The sequence below is a fragment of the Sinohyriopsis cumingii genome, chromosome 9 (genome assembly GCF_028554795.1).
Source record: "Sinohyriopsis cumingii isolate HCF-2022 chromosome 9, ASM2855479v2, whole genome shotgun sequence".
Taxonomy (NCBI): Eukaryota; Metazoa; Mollusca; class Bivalvia; order Unionida; family Unionidae; genus Sinohyriopsis; species Sinohyriopsis cumingii.
Window position 1 is genome coordinate 117137697 of NC_142969.1, and position 23383 is coordinate 117161079.

The following is a 23383-nucleotide window of genomic DNA, read 5'->3' on the forward strand; positions in this document are numbered from 1 at the left end:
CTGCTAATGCTTGTGTGGTGAAGAAAACGAAAATGCTGCAGAGAGGTGAACAAAGTCTTAAAGTAACTTTTGTCTGCATCAAAGCATTCCCAGCACTGAGATACAAATTATTCCTTGGATTTTTCTCACTGCTTTCTCTCATGACAAATAGTTATTTTTTGGTGCACTGTCATTTCTTTGATAAAAACAGAGACAAAACAATAAAATGCAATACTGGCAATTAATTTATTTCTGTGGGTATAATTAATTGTGTTTGGCAATGATGCTATCTACTGGTTTTGTAAAGCTAGTCAAGCTATGTAAAGGGACATAACTCAAAAATTTGAATCAAATGAGTAACTGATTAAACTGGTTTCCTCCCTTGATAAACAGTGGTTCTGTGTAGTGTAGTACGTGGAAACGATACAATCTATAGAAATAGCTAACAGAGCACAATTACAAAATTAATTTCTTGCAAAACATTTATAAGTCTTTTATTCAATTCTGTTAAGATATAACAAGATGAATGACATAAAACATAATTTAGGTTTGCTGTTTTTTTTAGGGATAATGGTATCTGGCTTATAATCATAAATAAAGAACATGATAATCAATATCCTGTAATATATGTACATCAATCTGATGCTGTTAAATGGGGGTATTACATGAACCCTCCAAGTCATCAGTATTTTCAATACTTTGATTTCTTTAACCATGGATTCTTTCTGTTAGGTCTGTGCATGGTAGCAACAAGAACATTCAGAATAGTTAGTATCTCTTTCTTGGAGGCATGATGTGGATGAATGATGTGGAGGCATGATGTGGAAGAATGATGTGGAGGCATGATGTAGGCAAAATCAAAGAAAACTTTGTCTTAATTTAGTAAATCAAGGTGCAATTGGATTAGCAGGGATTCTAAAGGATTGACATTTCTGACCAAACCCAGCTGGACAGACTTACAGATATATGGTTGGACATACAAAGGTTACACTATATGCCATACCTGTTACGGTAAAGCATTTAAAAAAAACCAAGTCTCTCAAAGGTGATGATGCTCTTCTGGCTAAAATGAATTTTTCACCATAAATTAAAAAAATAAAATAAAAACAAAATTAAACAAAACAAAACAAGGTAAAACAAGATAAGACTTATTCTTCTTTTAAATGCAGAATGTTGAAACCATCTGTGATATTCTTGAACATTAAAACATTCCAAGACCAAACCAATGATCAATCTTCCAGAAGTAGTAGTAATAACAGGATGGCTGCCTGGTGGCCATTTTGGAGGTCAAATCAGTACTTTTTTCATATAAGACAATATAGGCTTCAAAAGAAGTTTTCTTATGAATACTCTATGTCAATATGACTTCCCATTTTGGAGGACCAGCTAAAACAAGATTTTCAACATGGCAACAGTGGTGATCATAGTTGATGGCAAGTTGGCACCATTTTCATTTTTTACCAACCGGACATTAAAAGAAGTCTTTCAGCTGATATTACCATATGTTAAGCAGGCATAGTGATAACAAGATTTTCAAGCTGGCTGCCACGACACTCATACTGGATATCTGAGAAGCACCATTTTTGATCAGAGCCAACTGGATCTGGGATGAATATGTCTGTAAAGTTTCATGGCAATCCTCCAAATAGTTGAGGAGGAGTTGCAATAACAATTGAGCTAATGGATGGATAGACATCAAACAACAGGCCATCAAATAACCTCTCCTGGTCTAGAGCTAAAATAAAATCAGTACCCCCTCATTGTAACACTGTCCATTGGAGCCATGGAATATACAGCCTTATACAGAGGCTGCCTTATAAAACATTATACACATAATTTCACTACAACATTAATGAAATGGGATCCATGATCATACTTGTCCTACAACAGAAACAGTGTTATAATGAAAGGCCTTATAACAGAAATTGTGTTACAACGAAAGGCCTTATAACAGAAACAGTGTTTTAACGAAAGGCCTTATAACAGAAATTGTATTATAATGAAGGACCTTTTAACAGAAATTGTTATAATGAAAGGCCTTATAACATAAATTATGTTATAATGAAAGACCTTATAACAGAAATTGTGTTATAGCGAAAGGCCTTACAACAGAAACGGTGTAATATGGAAGGGCCTTATAACAAAAATGGTATTACAACGAAGGGCCTTATACTGAGGGAAGAAGTGCTGTATAAAAGTTCTTAAGTAAGAGAAACATAAAGAGACAGACAGACAGATAACAGAGAAAAAAGATCAGAAATCCTTTATCCATTTATTGTAATGTAATTATAAAACTGCCTTAAGTAAACATGTTAGATTTTACAGGAGTAATGATTATAAACAAAACAAGTTGTACATATGCATGAAATTAAAGGAAGAATATTTTATTCCAGTCTGTAGAAGGCCCCAAGATAATGATGGCAGACTGGGCAGTCATGGACAACATTCATCATACATGGCATACAGAAAGGTAGAAGGCAACAACCCATCCAACAGCTACAAGTAAAAGCCAAATGCATCTATCAATAGACAAAACTACATATATAAGCTGTTCCAAGTGGGTGGAAAGAACATGTTTCACATGGCATAGGAATATGTCAAAGCTGCCAGGCTGAGACACATGTTCCTATCCTATTGGAACATGTGTCTCAGCCTGATGGCTTTGATGTATTCCTATGTCTTTTCAAATTTGTTCCCTTCCCCAACTTGGAACAAAACACTTATGTGACTTTGCATATATTACATACCCTATTTTTATTCTCATATTATTTTAAATTTTAAAAAAAGTGTATACTTAAAAAAATGAATTAGGCATTTGGAGTTTTAAGAAACATTTTGTACAACCCAATGAAAAATCCATATGCATGTAAATGGGGCTAGGCCTAGATATATACTGCGCACTTGGATCATTGGTCCCTCTGCATTGCAGATATAGATTTACTCTTTGGCAATGAAGTTTTAAAAATGTTGTATATGAATGGATTTAAAATGCAGTCACAGGCAAGTGGATTTCTTCCTTACTTCTCAAATGGATCATAGGTTTTAGACCAGTAACTGACCCTTTTTCTTACATTTTACTTACTGAATGGACATTACTTCAAGCAAATTTCACAAACAGTAATTAAAATACATTTAATTTTACACAGAAAGCTCATTAATTTACAATACTTTCAAATTTTATATTTTGTTTTCATTTAATACAAGAAATTATTGATACATTGAAATAAAAGCATATATTTTAAAAAATGAAGGATTTGGTCTCTTTCTAACATGTGGACTTGATTTTTAATATTCAAAATTCTAAACAATATTGGTGGTTATGTTTTCTTCTTTTTATTTTTTGCTTGAACAGTTGCAAGAATTTAAAATGAAAACAAACACACACTTCTGTCATTATGTCCCAGTATGTTGCAAATATTGGTTAGTTTATCCTCAGATTTACTAAATGAATTTGATTCCTCAGTAATATTGTCAAAAGTCCCACCTCTTAAAGTTCCTCCTTAAAACATAGAATTCCACAGACCATATTTGTTATACTCAGAAGCTGAAACAGACTTTCGGTAAGTTGGTATTTTAGATGATTTACATTGTGGAATGTCACTTTGGAATAAAACATGAGGTAAAGTATTCTCTAAACGTGGGAACATTTCTAACCGGTGCCTTCATTCCTGACATGACTCCCTGAATCTTTCTTACTTTGTCTGGATTTTTTCAACTTTTAATATAAGAGCTCAGTGGCAGAGCTCTCTGTCTGTCTGTCTCTCTCATTTTGATGTCGCTTGATCTGAGAACTCGCTGTCAAATATTCTGCCCAAAATAATGTTGTTCACCTCAACTAACTTTAATTGCTTGGTGGCAGATACCGTGAAATGCCAATAAACTACTCATTGCTACTTACAGTACTCTCCCTTTATTCCCAATGGCAGAGTGGCCATTTTCACCCAGTATGAGTACGTTTCTTAAAATTACAAACAAGACATTTTTTTTAATAATTTAAAATGTGTAGTGATAAATCATTACTGATATTTTATAAGTGGACTCTTATTGAATATTTCAAGTTGTAAAAGTAGTTCCAGGCTGGCTGTGAAATATGGAAGTTTTAGGTGTGCAATATGGAATCAATGACTGAACATCTGCATTGAATGCCAGATCAGCCATGTTGGATTAAATCCGTATTTAATAAACATAACTACTGTCTGTATTTTGTGTACACCACGCAAAACATGTATGAATCAGGTAAAAAAAATTATCTTCAATTATTTACATAAGACTCCTGAAGAAATACCTAATAAAAAGTGTGCTTATAAAAAGTGTCCAGATAATATCGCAAAAAATATGTTGAATAGTGTGGTGTGTGCCTCAGTAATTTTATTAAAGTTGTGATGTTTATGTAAAAATATTTTTTTGAAGTTGCAGAAAAAGGGACCTGCTTTATGATAACGATTTGATTACAGAGCATTCACATACAGAAAACATGCCATTTACAATTTTGTTACTGTTGTTGTTGTTGTTGTTGTAGGGTTTAATGCCATTTTTCAGCACAAGATAGGCTATACATGGCGGCCAGTATTAATGGTGGAGGAAGAACCCAGGAAATCCCCGGAAAGAACCACCGACCCTCGAGAAGCTACTGGCAAGCTTTCTCACATACCAACATTGGCCGAATCCGAGACTCGAACCTACGCAGACAGAGGTGAGATGGCAGTGATCCGTAATGGAGAGCACTTCAGATCACTCGGCCACTTGGGGCCCCCAATTTTTTTTATATATGTGTTCATGTACATATAGGTACAGTGACACCTGTCATGAACACAAATGTTAATTGAGACAATTCTCTTTTTAGACCAATATCTCAATGCACAGATTTACTGACTTTAGTCTACAGTGTTAGAACCTGTCATGAGAACTGCCAATTGTCTTGAGAGACCATGATTTTTGGGCAGAATGTGTGGTCTTTCAAGTTAGATTCTGCTGTATTGACATACCGAAAATACACTACTGTAGCAACTAAATGGGATGTATAAATGTGAATCTGCCATTCTTATGGAATCAGGAAACACAACTAAATTGGATGTATAAATGTGAATCTGCCATTCTTATGGAATTAGGAAACACACAACAATTAAGTTTGCCCTGTAACTCTGTCAATCTCTTTCATTATTTACAATCTATCAGATGACCCTAGAGTTAGTGTTATATGCAATACTGATTTCTGATAAATTAATGAGTGTGTGTGTGAATATTTGTGTGAGTTACTCCTAGATAGAATTATTTCTTTAAAATGTAGATTTTGGTGTTAGTAAAACTAATTTTAATGATGTAATACCTGTTACTATTGCATGACTATACTTTACCAGAAGGAAAATACCCTGACTATATGACAAAAATTTTGTCCACCCATTAGGACCAGAAGGTTGGACAACACCATAACATACCAATCATGTGTACTGCCACTCTCATTCTTTTTAAGGAAGCAGCCTAACTTAGTGGGACTTTAGTGCAGGGCTGGAGGATGGAATCATGCAATAGCAGCAGGGAAGTATGAGATCATTAAAATTAGTTTACCCCTTCCCCCAACCCCACCCACGACATTTTAAACAATAATACCACACCTGTAGCTAGTGCATAGCTCTATAAGTCAGTATGGTGGTATACTACACCAGTATGGTGGGATATTAGTCAGTATGGTGGTATACTACACCAGTATGGTGGGGTATTAGTCAGTATGGTGGTATATTACACCAGTATGGTGGGATATTAGTCAGTATGGTGGTATACTACACCAGTATGGTGGGATATTAGTCAGTATGGTGGTATACTACACCAGTATGGTGGGATATTAGTCAGTATGGTGGTATACTACACCAGTATGGTGGGATATTAGTCAGTATGGTGGTATATTACACCAGTATGGTGGGATATTAGTCAGTATGGTGGTATATTACACCAGTATGGTGCTATATTAGTCAGTATGGTGGTATATTACACCAGTATGGTGGGATATTAGTCAGTATGGTGGGATATTAGTCAGTATGGTGGTATATTATACCAGTATGGTGGGATATTAGTCAGTATGGTGGGATATCAGACATTATGGTGGCATGGTAGATAAACCCACAACTGGCAAAAAAAAAATAAAATAAGGAATACTTACCCTCCTTGAGGAGTAGGAGACTACTATGGGATGGAATTCACATGGGCCACTTGCTAAGTTAAGATGAACAGGCCCAGAGAGAAAATGCCTTGCTTTGTTCAACTAATGAGCAAAGGTAAGAGGAGAAAGTACCAGTAATGTGAGAGTGCCAAAATGTGATGTTCATGGATTCCTCCAAAAATGAGCGAGTTATACAGACCCATAAGGCAGCAATGGGTCAAACCACATGGACTTAAATTTTCATGAAAGACATGTCCCTATCAGTAAGGAATTGGTAAGCTCTCTCAATAATTAATGCAATCCACCTAGAAATGGTGGAGGCTGAAATATCAGCTGAACATTTAATGGGCAAGAAAAGACACTTCCTACCATTCCTTCTCTGTTTAGAGGCTGCCATGTAAAAACATACAGCCATAACTGGACATAAAAGTCTATCTTGATCATCCCCAGCAAAGATAATGCTGAGATTGGGGACCTCAATCTGGAGTGGAGCAATGAATGGAGGCTGGTTTTGAGATTGGGGACCTCAGTCTGGAGCGGAGCAATGAATGGATGCTGGTTTTGAGATTGGGGACCTCAGTCTGGAGCGGAGCAATGAATGGACGCTGGTTTTGAGATTGGGGACCTCAGTCTGGAGCAGAGCAATGAATGGAGGCTGGTTTTGAGATTGGGGTCCTCAATCAGGAGTGGAGCAATGAATGGAGGCTGGTTTTGTTACAAAATAAAACATGGTTGGAAAAGGTGAGACACTTGTTCTTAATTTCCATTCAGCCCGATACAGCCCAGCTCTACAGAAGCTCACTCCTTTATCATGCATGATTTGCCCTCTGATCTTACAGAATGGAATGGTGTTGTTCCTCCATATGGGGATGGCATGACTTGCTCTCCACCCATTTATAACTGCCCTTGGGAGGGAGCCCACTAACCCCAGGTGGCTCTGGAGAGATTTGGGTAACCCTTCTTTATGACCCAAGAGACTCAGAACAAGAACCCAGAAAAATCTGAAGTGTATGAGGATACCTTTTTTCCTGGCTAAATAAGTGTAACTACCCTCAGCAAAATCTCATTCAATCAATAACTAACAGAATGGACAACTATCTGTTCTATCCCAGTGTGTGCAGGATAAACAAGTTGGGTGTGTCCAAGATGGGTCTCCTGTGAGTAAACCTACCCAAACCATGCTTATATATAGCTGCTTTTTCTCATTCTGAAAATCTGAAATGAATATTATTGTTTTTACACAAATAACTTCTATACAGAAAATAGGATACACAAGGTAACATGCTGACTAAGTCTACACTAATTAGAAACAAACTTTCAGTGAAAGCCACCTAACTTGGGTGTTTTCACAAGTTTAATTGCTAAAAGGGATGCAATGCAAAGCTCTTAACAGAAGAAAAGGAAAATAAACAAGTCAACCAGGCTTAACAAAAGCTAGGGACCAATCAAATTAGCAAAAATCTAGTAGGTTACAATTGCTAATAATATGGGACAAATTTATGAAAGGCTATCCAAACCTCAACAGAAAAGAACCCGAGTTCAATTACCAACTATGATATATAAAAGTAAAAAATTGGTATGTGACCTGCTTACCATGCATACATTTAAAACAATCTGTCAACTGTAATTATACAAGGATAGCTTAGAAATTCAACCAAAATACCTACCATTTACTTGTGAAAAAGTAGAACCTGATTTGAAACACTAATGCCCAGTGATGGGTGAAAAGAATAAAATAAAATGTCATGCATGGATCAAATGCTAAAAAACTCAAGAGAGCTGAATTATAAAGTGATCGATAAAGCTCTATCAGGGTATAATCTAACATCGACGAAGAATACTGCACACAAAAAAATCAAACAGTAATATGCTCAATGACCCACAAAGGGGAGCTAAATCTTCTAGGCATAAATGATGTTGGGCATTCAAGATGTCAACTAAAAAAGAGTGAGATTGGCATCATCAGTATGTGCAGCAAGAATCATCTGGATCACACTAATGGGATGAAGACATTTTTGTCATACAGTTGGGGTTATTTTCCTCCTGGAAAAGTACCAACTATGCAATACCAATAGGTATGACATTACTTATATTAAAGGCATGAATCAAACAATAAATGAAATATTCAAACATACATACATGTAAGCATAGTATATCTTATCCTTCAATGTCAGAGCTCTATGCTTCACCTATGACATTATGAATTTTCCAACCAAGTATTCCAAATAATTCTGAGTACTCTCGGCTGTACAAAGAAAGTATGAACTTAATGACCATGTGACATGGCTGTACATAGAAAGTATGAACTAAATGACCATGTGATATGGATAAACACAGAAAGTATGAACTAATTGACCGTGTGACATGGCTGTACACAGAACGTATGAACTTAATGACCTTGTGACATAGCATCTTCAAATACGAACCCCAAATCCTTGATTACAACATGGCTAGCCTGCAACTGTATATTTTCTCTATTTCTATTTTATTATTCTCCTTCAAAATAATAAACTACAAATTAATCAATTTGATCCCTAAGGGATATTATTTAGCTTATCTTTTTACATTATTATACTGAAATGTATGCGTCTTGTATATATATATAACATTTAATTTTTTACTTGTTTGCATAACATTTTGCAATGGGAAGAACTCTGTAAAGTAAAATGCCCATGATTCTCAGTAGTCAATATCAGTTACTTCCCTTTGCTTGCACTGTGAGAAGGTGAACAGGAATTGTAAAAGCAACTGAAATGGTCTAAACTGCATAGGATTTGGTATATATTTCTAGCTGCACTGAACTCAATATGTGCAGATATTGGTCTAATAAATTCACAGACCATCTTGAGCAGTTAAGTCTATTTACCAAATATACTTGAAATCAGATAAAAAAATAAGGTCTCAAGAGAGGTAACAAGTAAAGTCAATCACTTGGACGATCACCACAGCAATATGTGTGGATCTTGATCATTAATGAACTCATCCATTAGCTTTAAAATATGAACCTACATTCCAAGTTTGATCAAAACTGGATCAAACTTATGATTTCCAGAATAGTAACACCCATTACAAATTTATCTCATTATTTTAAGTGTACAGATTTAGCAAATTAGATTCAAAATTAACTCATTATTATAAGTGTATTTAAGTCATTTTTTAACCTGTCTGAGATCATGTTGCTGTATGTATATATTCCAAGTCTCATCTAAACCAGGTCTGAAATACACACTCCACTGTAGTAAAAAAACCAGCCAATCAGATACAAGATAACCTCATTATTATGCAAGGATCTCACTCATTATCAAAAATCGTCTGAGACACCAATGATGTAAACAGACACCGATGATGTAAACCTATCTTCCGAGTTTAATTAAAACTGGATAAAAAATATGGCATCCAGAGTGGTAAGAAGCACAAATGTTTTGAGATGGCTGATGGACAGAAAATGGATGACAGACATACGGACATACCATGAATGACATACTCAAACACATATACATGTATACATAGTTATAGTGACTGAGAAGATCCTTTATTACTTCTTTGCTGTATGCTGTAACCATACATGCCAACCCCTGGCAAGGAAAAAGTGTAATACAAGTGAACAAAAGAGTAATCCGAGCAGAAAAAGAGTAATCCACATATAACATAATAAAATTCAATCAGCATATGTACAAAATGATTTATTTACCCCTTCTGGTCTTTTGACATTAATTACTGCTTCATATTTTCGTATATAGAACTTTGAGCTTTAAAAAGCAAAAGTCTCTTACACTGCATTTCGAAACACTTTGTACCAGCTGAGATTATGTATGTTTAGAGAACCAAGTGCTGGGTTACAGAGCCTGGATCTGAATTCAGTTTTATTTTTGTTAACAATACTGAAAAATCTCTCACAGTCAGCATTAGCATGGTAAAGAACCAATATTCCTTTCATAACCTGACAAAGAAGAGGAAATATATATCTTCCAGTTATTTGGTCTTTTAGCTGGGAAATAAAGTGCCATTGCACATCAACTCTGTCCACATGAAGTACATTGTCAGGTAGAATGCCAACATGATACTTCAGGGGTTCTCCTTCGAATTTATCAGCAGCCATTCCTGCAGCAAGGTACATCATATGACAGGCACAACATGATATGTACACTGATGGAGACATCTTTTCAAAATATAGAATGCAACTCCTTTATGAATTCAAGTCATCACTGATGCATTATCAGCTGAAAACCCCAGAGAGTTCTGCCAACTTAATGTTTATACAAAGCATTATCAAGCAAATAAAAAATGTTTTATTCAGTGGAATCTACTGTTAGTTCTTATAATCAAAGAAGAGCACTCTGACTTCACCCTTTTTCATTGTACACAGACTGGGAACAACATTTTGTCATCATAATCACCGCTCCTGTAGGTTGCAATACTAAACGACCCAATTTTCATGGCTTCTGCAATTTTAAGCAAATTATCTTCTGCTAAACACCTAACAATATTAGTTGAGTTTCCTCTTGCAGATGCATATTTTCTGCTAGTCCGAGTTTTCTCAGAACCTTGCCAAATCATTTTTGATATTTGGATATTTATGTTGGGGTGTAGGGGCAGAGTCCATTCCCTATCGAAAAGTTGCAATTTGCCGACACCACTTGGTGTCAGCATGGGGTAGCCGCTTACTAGCTGGCCCAGCAAACTCGAACAACCTTTGATTGAGATATACCTGTATGAAATTGATAGGAATGTGATTCATTTTCTCAAAAATTGCAAGCATAGCATTCATCGTGTCTTTAATCCACTGACAGACGAGACGAAAATACGTCATTTCTGAAATTTGACCTGGATCTGGCCATCTGCATTCCTAGTCATGTGACCACACAACTCTCGCAACCTACATGTCGATGACATCAGAGATCATACAGTCACATCATATCAACAACAAACAAATTTCCAACGTTGAAGCTGCCCTATAATGGAACGCTGTATTGTGTAATTCATGTATTCATTTTTTAATCAGTTTTTCTTCTTTTTCTAATCCATCTGTGTAATTATTTGAAAAACATTCTTGCTCTAACACACACAATTACTAGGATAAATCTGACTTGACTTTTAGTGCCAAATACATTCAGACTGGTTCTGTATCAAATATGAATTAGAACAAAGAATCTGCAAGCAAAGATTAAAAATTAGACCGGTCTGTTCTCTCCTAAGCCATATTGCTGCTATAAATAGAAACCAAGGTCAAAAGTTTGAAAGTAAAACCAGCATGTTTCTTGGAAATAGGGCAGCTGCTATAAATAGAATGTAATACTGTTAGGAAAGTGCATGCAAGGTTATGGACAAGCATACTCTTATGTCGTAGTTATGTAGCAGCCGTCTTTTCTAGAATATGGTCTGATAATAAAATTAAGAAAACAAATTATAAATTTTTTTGGGAGGGGGACATACTGAAGACGTGTAATTTGAATACGTTTACGCATAAGGTGTAATTTAGCACAAAAAAAAAGCTTAATGATTATGCCAAAAGTGTAATGGTTGGCACGTATGTGTAACTACTAACCTTTGTATTTACTAGGGCTTTCCTCATTTGAGAAATAAATCTAGTTATGGGGATATATTGTGCATGCTTAGTATGGGCAAGTTAACCTAACAACACTAAGCATGCATGATTAGTATGGACAAGTTAACCCATCAACACTAAGCATGCATAATTAGTACGGACAAGTTAACCCAACAACACTAAGCATGCATGATTAGTATGAACAAGTTAACCCATCAACACTAAGCATGCATAATTAGTATTAACAAATTAACCCAACAACACTAAGCATGCATAATTAGTATGGACAAGTTCTCCCATCAACACTAAGCAAGCATGATTAGTATGGACAAGTTCTCCCATCAACACTAAGCATGCATAATTAGTATGGACAAGTTCTCCCATCAACACTAAGCATGCATAATTAGTATGGACAAGTTCTCCCATCAACATTAAGCATGCATAATTAGTATGGACAAGTTCTCCCATCAACACTAAGCATGCATAATTAGTATGGACAAGTTCTCCCATCAACACTAAGCATGCATAATTAGTATGGACAAGTTCTCCCATCAACACTAAGCATGCATAATTAGTATGGACAAGTTCTCCCATCAACACTAAGCATGCATAATTAGTATGGACAAGTTCTCCCATCAACACTAAGCAAGCATGATTAGTAAGGACAAGTTATCACATCAACACTAAGCATGCACAATTCATGCACATCAGCCTACCTATAGTCAGGGGTTCAGAGTCTAAATGAACATTCTAATGAAATTTTACATCTTGAAGTCCTTCTGGTCAATCTTTAATAACATGAAGCCAAGGTGAACAAGAGTCCTTTCAAGGGACTGACATTCTACTGTGCAAAAAAAGAAATTCTAAGCCTGTTTCTTCTTTTGAACTGTCGAGTGTAGAAACTATCTCTGATATTCTGGAGCAATAAAATGATTTTCAAGATGACCATCATAATGGCCATATTGGTCAACAACATTTTCATTAAAGACCAATTTGATACTGTAAAAAGTCTTTATGGTAAAAAAACCTAAGTCAATATGACCATCCATTTTGGAGGAGTAGTGATATACAGGTTTCAAGATGGCAATTGTGGTGGCCAGATTGCATGCCAGGTCACCATCATTTGCATTTAGGAAAAACTAGACATCATAAGAATTATGGTGAAATTCCCATGTCAGTATGACTTTCTGTTTAGGTGGAGCAGTAACAAGATTTTTAAAATGGCAACCATATTGGATGTCCGATTGACATCATTTTCATTTACAAGCAACAGGCCATAATATAAACTCTTCTGGTATAAGATCAATTGACCTCAGTATCATTTGTTTTTCTCTCTCTTGGCCCAAAACTGTATGACTGCGTTTGATGGTGAGTAAATTGTTTCAGTGTTTTTTTTTTTGTTTTTTAGTATGGTATATATATGGAAAACACTACCATGGTCTGAATCTGAAATGATCATGTACATGGTATATGAAGATGCACTCATACAATGTGTGAAAAAATTAATTTTTGCAGAAATCTTTATGACAATTTTATAAGCCAAACCGAATTGTGTGGGTGGATGGAGATGGGAAACCAACAGTTTCAGCTTTATAGTATAGAAACATACCCAAACAAACAGAGCATCCCTGCTGCTAGCCAAGTAAGGCCTCCAGCTTGGTATGTAATTGACGTGTTGATCTGAGCCTGGCAGTGTTGGCACACCATGTGCTTTGGTGTGGGCCCAAAACTTGAGTCATTCACCAAAATAACTGTGGGCTGCTGACTGTAGATAGTCTGATAACCTGAAGGTAGAACTGAACACAATTTAAAATTCTAGTTTTGGGTCTTAAAGATTTAAACAAAACTGTCTAGCTGTGATATTACACAACAACAATACAGACTTTACACAGAACTGAAGTGATTAATTTCAAGAACAAAATGCTGATAAAGACCTTAGGTATTTTTTATTATGGCTAATAAGTATAAAATACCTACACAATGCACACCTGTACAAAATTATAACGTCTTTCATACAAGGTGTCTTTCTTGTCAAACACTCAAATTGTACTGGGTGGTTTCTAAGAAGGTCATTTAAATTTTTCTTTCATTTTCAGCCCTGATGGTGATATTTGATTCTGGATTGGCAAAATTTGTACAAATCTGAAAACCCTTCTTGACAGAAAGTGGTCAAATTTAATACAATTCTGCTGAGAAGTATCAGAGAAGTTGTTTAAACGTGTTTATTTTCAGTCAAAGTGCCATTATCTGATGACGGATCTACATCATTTATACAAAGAATGAAAGGCTTTTAATGCCAATCTGACAGAATTCTGTTGAGATATTTTAAATTACAAAGCAGCATCAAGACTTTTCTGTTTTTAGTAATGCAGCCATATTTACTTTTGATGCAGAATTGGCATCACTTGAACATAACCACAAGCACTTAATGTCAGAATGTGTTGCCAAATTTGGTCAAATTCTGCTCTGCAGATTCTCAAAAAATGGTTTAAACATCTGTTTTATTTTTAGCAAAGGCAGCCATATTTGATGGGCAATTGGTAATGTTAAATATGGAGGTTTTCTTTCTAATTTGATCAAATTCTGTTAAGTGTCATTTGAGATTAATTGGCTTAAAGGGTTTCAATTTTTTTCTATTTTTTCTAACAGCTGTTATACTTGTTGGCTGATCAGCATCATTTGTATGGACTAAAATGCTTTTATATCACAAAACTTTCTCTCAAATGTGATCCAATTCTGTAAGCAGATTTTGAAAAAAAAGTTGCTATGGTTTTTCTGTTTTTAGTAATGGCATGTACATTTGATAGTGGACTGGAATCATGTGTGCAAATTTTGAAAGAGTTCTATGCCAAGTTACTTTCTGTCAAATGTGGTCAAATTCTGTTGAGCAGTGTTTGAGAAATGGTTTAAAGGTTTTTCCATATTTAGTAAGAGCAGCCATATTTGATGACAGATTGAAACATGCATAATTTAAAATGTCTTAATAGATGTACCAGGATACCATTTGCCAAGTCTGGTTAAAATTGGTTCAGTAGTTTTTGAAAAGTTGAAAATAGCAATTGTCCACTGATACACAGTGGACGAGGCATAACACACAATGGCTGTAGAGGTATACCACAACCTCTCTTGACCAAGTAAGCTTAAAATTAGGTTCCATAAATCCACAACATCGTTCCTTGATGATAGAACATCTTTATCTCTAGAACATAATCAATTTCCACGCTGAAAAGTGTGGATTTTCTGTGTCACATGTCAGATGTCAAAAATTTGGAACACCTCAAATTTTTCCATTAGCCCTTTGCTTACTAACAACTACCCTGTGCAATATAGAAGCAGCACTAGCAGAGTATGATACTGCAATGACATATCTGAAAAAAGTTTCAGAATCAAACTTGTATACTGCATTGTGTTATGTCACCTTGTGTACTGTATTGGATTATGTCAACTTGTGTACTGTATTGGGTTATGTCAACTTGTGTACTGTATTGTGTAATGTCACCTTGTGTACTGCATTGTGTTATGTCACCTTGTGTACTGTATTGTGTCAGCTTGTGTACTGTATTGTGTTATGTCACCTTGTGTACTGCATTGTGTTATGTCACCTTGTGTACTGTATTGTGTCAACTTGTGTACTGCATTGTGTTATGTCAAGTTGTGTAGTATATTATGTTATGTCAAGCTGTGTACTGCATTGTGTTATGTCACCTTGTGTACTGTATTGGTTATGTCAACTTGTGTACTGTATTGGGTTATGTCAACTTGTGTACTGTATTGTGTAATGTCACCTTGTGTACTGCATTGTGTTATGTCACCTTGTGTACTGTATTGTGTCAGCTTGTTTACTGTATTGTGTTATGTCACCTTGTGTACTGCATTGTGTTATGTCACCTTGTGTACTGTATTGTGTCAACTTGTGTACTGCATTGTGTTATGTCAAGTTGTGTAGTATATTATGTTATGTCAAGTTGTGTACTGCATTGTGTTATGTCACCTTGTATACTGTATTGGTTATGTCAACTTGTGTACTGTATTGGGTTATTTCAACTTGTGTACTGTATTGTGTAATGTCACCTTGTGTACTGCATTGTGTTATGTCACCTTGTGTACTGTATTGTGTCAGCTTGTGTACTGTATTGTGTTATGTCACCTTGTGTACTGCATTGTGTTATGTCACCTTGTGTACTGTATTGTGTCAACTTGTGTACTGCATTGTGTTATGTCAAGTTGTGTAGTATATTATGTTATGTCAAGTTGTGTACTGCATTGTGTTATGTCACCTTGTATACTGTATTGGTTATGTCAACTTGTGTACTGTATTGGGTTATGTCAACTTGTGTACTGCATTGTGTTATGTCATCTTGTGTACTGTATTGTGTTATGTCAACTTGTGTACTGTATTGTGCTATGTCAACTTGTGTACTGTATTGTGTTATGTCAAATTGTGTACTGTATTGTGTTATGTCAACTTGTGTACTGTATTGTGTCAGCTTGTGTACTGTATTGTGTTATGTCAACTTGTGTACTGTATTGTGCTATGTCAACTTGTGTACTGTATTGTGTTATGTCAACATGTGTACTGTATTGTGTTATGTCAACTTGTGTACTGTAATGTGTTATGTCAAGTTGTGTACTGTATTGTGTTATGTCAACCTGTGTACTGTATTGTGTTATGTCAACTTGTGTACTGTATTGTGTCAGCTTGTGTACTGTATTGTGTTATGTTAACTGTCAAATATGCAGAAATACACAGCTATATTTAATATATTCCGGCTAAACGGTTTGTAATCATACTTGTCAGATCATCATGGCCAACAAAGAAATGTATGATTTTCCTGGGAAAGAAAAAGTTATGTTTTAATCATTTTGGAAAACTGATGAAAAAATGAATATGGATAAAACTATTGTCAAAACTGAACACTGGGATAAAAGTAACACCACTTCATTGACCAATAAATCTCTTCAAGAAATACACCACTCAGCTAGTACACCAAATATTGGAACTGCTTGTGGAAATCAGCCAACTCTAGCATTAGGTGATGGCAGATAGGTTTGTGTGCAGTTTGCAGTTGGACTTGTCTTTAAAGTGAGTATATATGGTATGTCAATTAACTGTGTGTTGTTGTTGTTGTTGTTGTTGTTGGGCTTAACGCCATTTTTCAGCACTCGATAGGCTATACATGGCGGCCAGTATTAATGGTGGAGGAAGAATCCGGGAAAACCCTGGAAAGAACCACCGACCCTCGAGAAGCTACTGGCAAGCTTTCTCACATACCCACATTGGCCGAATCCGATTAACTGTGTGTCTATCTATGTTTGTTCATGTGTGTGTGTGTGTGATTTGGATTTTTAACATTGCTTTAACAGTTTTTCAGTCACATCACTACAATGTATGTGGTGTGGCAGTTCATGGTGATGTCTAGCACTGGGGCATCATGCTGCAGACAGAGCAAAATATTTAGAAATATGCTGATAATTTTGATTCAGCTTAAATATGTTTGTCATGGACACAGATTCATTTGCCTCTAGCATTGTAAGATCTGTCATTTTTAAACTGTATCCAAATGTAATCATTCTAAGAATAGGTTTCTCTGACTGAATTAACTGGTCCTATTATCTGACTTGCCTTGTTGAGGTGGGTACCCAGAATAGTGTCCACCCTGGTAACCTTCTTTGGGTGGCTCATAGCTTGGAGGTGGTTCATGTTGGTATGGTCCTCCAGGGGGTTCCTGATATGATGGCGGGGCACTGGTTTCACCTTTAGTGTTCTCTGATGCCATCAAGTAAAAACGGGTAACTGCAATAATAATAATATTAAATGTTACTAAAACAGATTTTCTGCATTTATTATTAATATGAAAAAACACACATACCTGATTTATTTTAGTAGCTATTAATGTTTTCATGAAAATAGTCAGAGAATGCAAAATTTTGATTTTCAACTCTTGAGGTTTTTTTTACATAATATAGTTCTTTGCAAATTTCTAGCTAAAATCAGAACAAATTAGATATGAACTATCATCTTTAGATTTTAAAACAAATAACTTTTCAATGATTCAAATAAAGAAAACAAAAAGTTATTATTTGAATTGGTATCTTTAAAAACATTTTAGAAACTTTTCATAAATTAGGCCTTCATAGCCTGTTTTCAACACTCTCAAACAGTAATTGATATAAACTGAACTGCGATTTTTATTTAATTTTCTAGCAATTCATCTTTGTTTTGGATTATATTAAGCAAATAAATATTGTGTAAGGTGTTACTGATGAGTTACATAATGTTAAAATGTACTTTACTGTATCCTTCAAATTTTTATCCTAGGGATAAAACCTTGAAATAGTAAACCAACTTTTTCCCACTGTGACCTTTGAAAATGTAGCAAATATTAATTAATATATTTCATTTAAAGCACAAAATAAATCTACTGAGCCTTGATTTCATGACTGACGTTTTATTATATTGACGACCTCACCGTAAGTATTTTTAATTAAATTAAGGTTCAAAGCCCTTTGTGGTCATTACATCTGGTATTATGGCCTTATGACCTCCAATGAGTGCAGCTGAAACTATACATTGTAACTATTTTAACCTGAAAAACTCAGCAAGCACTTCAAATTTGTTGAAGCTATGTAACATTCAGTTTAAATATGTAATAAAAACAGTGTGGGAAAAACCTAGTCAGAAAAAATGCAGAGTGGCTGAGAGAATAACTGTCGCACAGAAGTGAAAGCATTAATCCTGGATAGACATTATGGATGTGTGTACTTCATGTGTGTGAGAAGCATATTAGGCAGAAAAAAATTGACAGTTTTTGTTCGTACTGAAGATTACACAAGATGATTAGTCACCTTAAGTGGCTAAAGGTTTTGAGTGAATTAAAATTGAGTTATTTTTCTTAACTGACCACAATTAAAGTACATGAACAACAAAACCTAAATATTAAAATGCATACCTGTCTTACAACTGTACATTCATGTGATGATTAGAATATGATTAGAGTCTGAAATTGCTTGAATTTATTTTTGATTTTCTATATATGAATCCTTTATATCTGTTCTTTTTTAACTGAATATGTTCTATGATTGCATGTTTGGAGGATGTATCTAAGTTTATTTACTTCAAGACATTCTTTGCGTTTATTCAATAATCCAGCATACAATCTGTTATTTGATGTCGGTCTATTTGTACACGTACCAGCTTTTAACACCCTTACAAGGTCAGGGTTCTCAACTGATGGGTACCCTCGGGTTTTGATACTTGGAATTTAAATGTGACCCATTTCTGTTGATTGGAAATTACAAAATTCATGTTTTTAAAATGCATGTTAATTTGGACAAGAGCATTGGTTTGAATTTTCCTTGATTTGCTCCTGGCTTAATTTTCTACTGAGTGTGAACTGCTGATAGAAAATTACTCTATCCGCCAATGATTGACATTTGCTAAACTACTTTATACGCCTTATCAGTCAATAATATGTCAAATCAGTATGAACTGGGTGGAACTAATAGATCAGTGATGTCACATTTATGTGCTTAAATGAATCAAGGTTAGATTGTTTTGAGATGATCTTTGATGTTTATGATAGAGGTTGATGGAATCAATTATAGCTTAATAGTCAAAGCTAGGTTGTTTTGATATTATCTTGGATGTTATTCTTGTCACATGTCAAGGGAATTAATTATAACTTCAAAGTCAAGGTTAGACTGTTTTGAGATTATCTTGGCTGTTTATGACAGAGGTAGAGGGAATCAATTATATCTTCACAGGATGAACTTTTTATCAAATAATGACATTTATGTGATTGCCCATCAAACTGTAATCAGTTAGACAAAACTGCAGAAAATATGGCAGCTCATGATGCCAGTTGTCAAAGGTAGGTGGATAAACAACCGTATCTATTCGCATATAAGATGACCCCCCTCAAACTGAATAGGTATAAACATTAAGATGTGTATGACCAGTGTATAAGCCAATCCATAAGTCCGAGACATTGCAAGATGCAAGCAGTAAGTTCTAAATGCATTTATTCAGAAAAATTTATATTAGCAAAAGTTACTTGTATCTCTCTCTCTATCAGGTTTGCCATGTATGATTATTACATGGAAATGTTTTAAGTTAATATAACATGCTTTTATTTAAAGTCATTAATGTTTAATTTTCTGTTTTCTTATTGTTTCTGCCTAATTCAGTCTTGTGTATAATTTGATTGGATAATGACGAGAATTGAGCATTTGCGGGTTGCTGTAACAGTACCTGTCCCTTTCAATGCTAGTAAATTATTGTTTGTTTATGTGCTATAATCCGAGTTTCCTCTTACCCTCGCCACCCCATTTTGGATATTTGGACATTTATGTTGAGGTGTAGGGTCAGAGTCCATTCCCTATCGAAAAGTTGGAATTTGCCAACACCATTTGGTGTCAGCATGGGGTAGCTGCTTACTAGCCAGTCCAGCAAACTTGGACGACCTTTCATCGAGATATACCTGCATGAAATTGATAGGAATAAGATTTATTTTCTCAAAAATTGTGAGCATAGCATTCGTTATGTCTTTAATCTGCTGACAGATGAGACATAAGTAAGTCGTTGCTGAAATTTGACCTGGATCTGGCCATTTGCATTCCGAGTCACATTATTATACAAATCTCGCAACCAAAATGTCAATGACATCAGAGGTCATATAGTCACATGATATCGAAAAGGAACAAATTTCCAAAGTAGCTGTACATAGAATTTGGACATATTATATAGAAGTCACTTAATGTTTGTAAATAAATATAATGCTCACTTAATTCTCAACATATTTATTCTGTGAACAACGACCAGAAACCTGTCGATATTGCAGTAGAGTGGAGAAAAGCATTTTCAAGAAGTACTGAGCATGTGTCAGCGATGTTTTTATTGGTGTCATGTGACTACCACATTGACATGTGCTCTCTGCATAGTGAATCTGGTTTTTTCAAATTGCTGCAACATTTACAGATTTGTGGTCGCTGTTTTCACAAAAAATATTTTGAGAAGTTTGTGTTTTTTCATTTTTCTATACAAAATACAGTAACATACATTGATTTTCTTTTATAAGTTAGATTTGGTTTCCTACAGCAACACTAGAAATGGTTTACTGTCGATATCATGTGACCATATGACCTCTGATGTCATAGACATGTAGGTTGCAAGAGTTGTGTAGTCACATGACTAGGAATGCAAATGGCCAGATCCAGGTCAAATTTCAGCAACGATGTACTTTCATCTCGTCTGTCAGCGGATTAAAGACATAATGAATGCTATGATTGCAATTTCTGAGAAAATAAATCATATTCCTATCAATTTCATGCAGGTATATCTTGATGAAAGGTCATTCAAGATTGCTATGCCAGCTAGTAAGCGGCTACCCCATGCTGACACCAAATGGTGTTGGCAAATTCCAACTTTTCGATAGGGAATGGACTCTGACCCTATACCCCAACATAAATGTCCAAATATGAAAAATGGGGTGACAAAGGTCAGAGGAAACTTGGACTAGGGACCATGTTGACTAGAAGACAACCAATATGGCAGCCCCCATTATCTAGCATTGTGATGTTTGCCATTTGCAAGGCCCAATTAATAAAAAAAATGTAATGCTCACTGCATCTTGATTAGTCCTCATGCAAGAAGATAAGTACAATGCAACACTATCCCAATTCCATGATCTATTGCGTGTGTAATAGAATATTAAATTGACTATTTTAGCTCTCATACATACATTTTCCGTAAAACAGTATGCTGAGATGAGTTTTTTTTAAAACTTAATAATGTATAACTTTAAACTCATTTCGTAAATTTGTGATATTTTACGATACCACACCAACCCACCCTCTAGGCCAACTCGTATTTCCAAGAGCCCTTAATTCTGTACCGTGTGTGTACACAGGTGCTCGACACGAGCTTGATGTTAAGAAAATAATAATAATTTAAGGGAAAAAAATCATACAGATTGACAAAAATACCTTAGATTACCCCCATGACCCGTTCTGACATAGGACCCTCTCTATCATAATATATAAGAGAGAAGGTACGGAACTTCCAAATACTTCACTCCACCCATGACCCTCGATTTCCTTCTGCTATTTCCGTCTTTAAAGGCACTCGGCTATACTATATGGCTTGTTTTACTTCTGATATATTTTTCTATCCATCAAGCCATCTTTGACTTTTCTGCATTGTACCAAACTGAAGTTACGGGCTGGGAAACGTGAGATTTTCACGAAGTTTTCCTTTGTGGACACTTCCGTGCTCATCTGAAAACCGGTGACAAGAGCGATATGGACAATGTTTTTAACTCTATGGTGCATACCTTCTTGAATTACAGAACAGCGGTAGATGTAAAAGTAAGTTTTTTACTTACCATTAACTTGATTCAACTTCAGGAATCCTGTTCCATGCAAGTATTATACATTGTCTTCTTCACTGAACAACACATCGTATACATGCATCTCTATTTTCAAAATAGACGGCTCTAACATCACCGCCAAAATATGATTGGCTCAAAAGGTTATTCTTATTGTCATAGGAGCACGGAAGTGTCCACAAAGGGAAATTTCGCGAAAATCTCACGTTTCACAGCCCGTAACTTCAGTTTGGTACAATGCAGAAAAGTCAATGATGGCTTAATGGATAGAAAATATATCAGAAGTAAAACAAGCCATATAGTATGGTCACGTGCCTTTAAAGACGGAAATAGCAGAAGGAAATCGAGGGTCATGGGTGGAGCAAAGTATTTGGAAATTCCGTACCTTCTCTCTTATATATTATGATAGAGAGGGTCCTATGTCAGAACGGGTCATGGGGGTAATCTAAGGTATTTTTGTCACTCTGTATGATTTTTTTCCTTTAGATTATTATTTTTTTCTTAACATCAAGCTCGCGTCGAGCACCTGTGTGTGTGTATTGACTGTGGTCTGATATGAAATTATTAATCTAAATATAAAGCATAAGCCTTAATATTTATCCTTCTGAGAAAGAAGGGAAAATCTGATACATCATAAAAACATATATGAATCATAAAATAACACCCCAAAGGCAATGAACAGAAAATAATAAAAAAAAAAAGCAAACGGAAAATAAGAAAATTCCAAGACGTGACCGTCCAGTATCTCGTAACTGAAAATCAACAAAGCAGTACGAAAAACAAATAAAACAGTTATATTAACTAACTTACAAACTAATAAATAAAACGACTGTCTTTGATCTTCTAATTACTTCTCCCGCACTAGTGTAAGGTGAAATGTTTACAAACTCTAGTCTTGTGATGTAAGGTCACAACAACTTCCGGCTATTACAATACCGTCAACATGGTAGTTTTGACACGGATTCCCGCGAAAGTAAAACTAAATGTTGGTACATTTATACTGTATACAAAGTGCAAGACACAATCCGCTTTAACATAATGTCAATGGACCATTGATGTTATTAACAAAGAAACTACTTTCAACCGAAAAGTCAGAGATTAATATTCTTGACAATGATTCTGATTTCAAACATAAGTCGTCAAAGGCTTGTGAAGTAGCAAGAAATCCTCACTCTACTCTGTCAAAAACGAAATTAAGGTATGACAGAAATAAAAAAAAGGGGTTTTCAGCCTAGTCATAGAATTCTGACTCTCTTATCCACACCTCAAAATCCTCTTCAGGCCATGTAGTATGGTCCTTATACAGCATTATATCAATAA

The 23383-nt window shown here is 35.3% G+C and overlaps 1 protein-coding gene across 2 annotated transcripts in view; it reads right to left on the reverse strand.

The window, feature by feature from the left end:
- LOC149792531 (lipopolysaccharide-induced tumor necrosis factor-alpha factor homolog) overlaps nucleotides 1-23031 on the reverse strand; it is a 29869-nt gene extending 6838 nt beyond the window's left edge. The window contains exons 1-4 of one of the 2 annotated variants that reach the window (XM_089971170.1): nucleotides 22874-23031; nucleotides 17302-17472; nucleotides 13288-13462; nucleotides 2238-2475 (exon numbers count right to left, since the gene is read on the reverse strand). In XM_089971170.1, coding sequence (XP_089827296.1) covers nucleotides 2364-2475; nucleotides 13288-13462; nucleotides 17302-17455 — 441 coding nt within the window. In that variant the 5' untranslated portion in view covers nucleotides 17456-17472; nucleotides 22874-23031 and the 3' untranslated portion in view covers nucleotides 2238-2363. Of the gene's footprint in view, nucleotides 1-2237; nucleotides 2476-13287; nucleotides 13463-17301; nucleotides 17473-22873 lie in introns of those variants that run through there. The other variant, XM_089971169.1, reaches the window with a different exon arrangement.
- Between the last annotated feature and the right edge of the window lie 352 nt (nucleotides 23032-23383).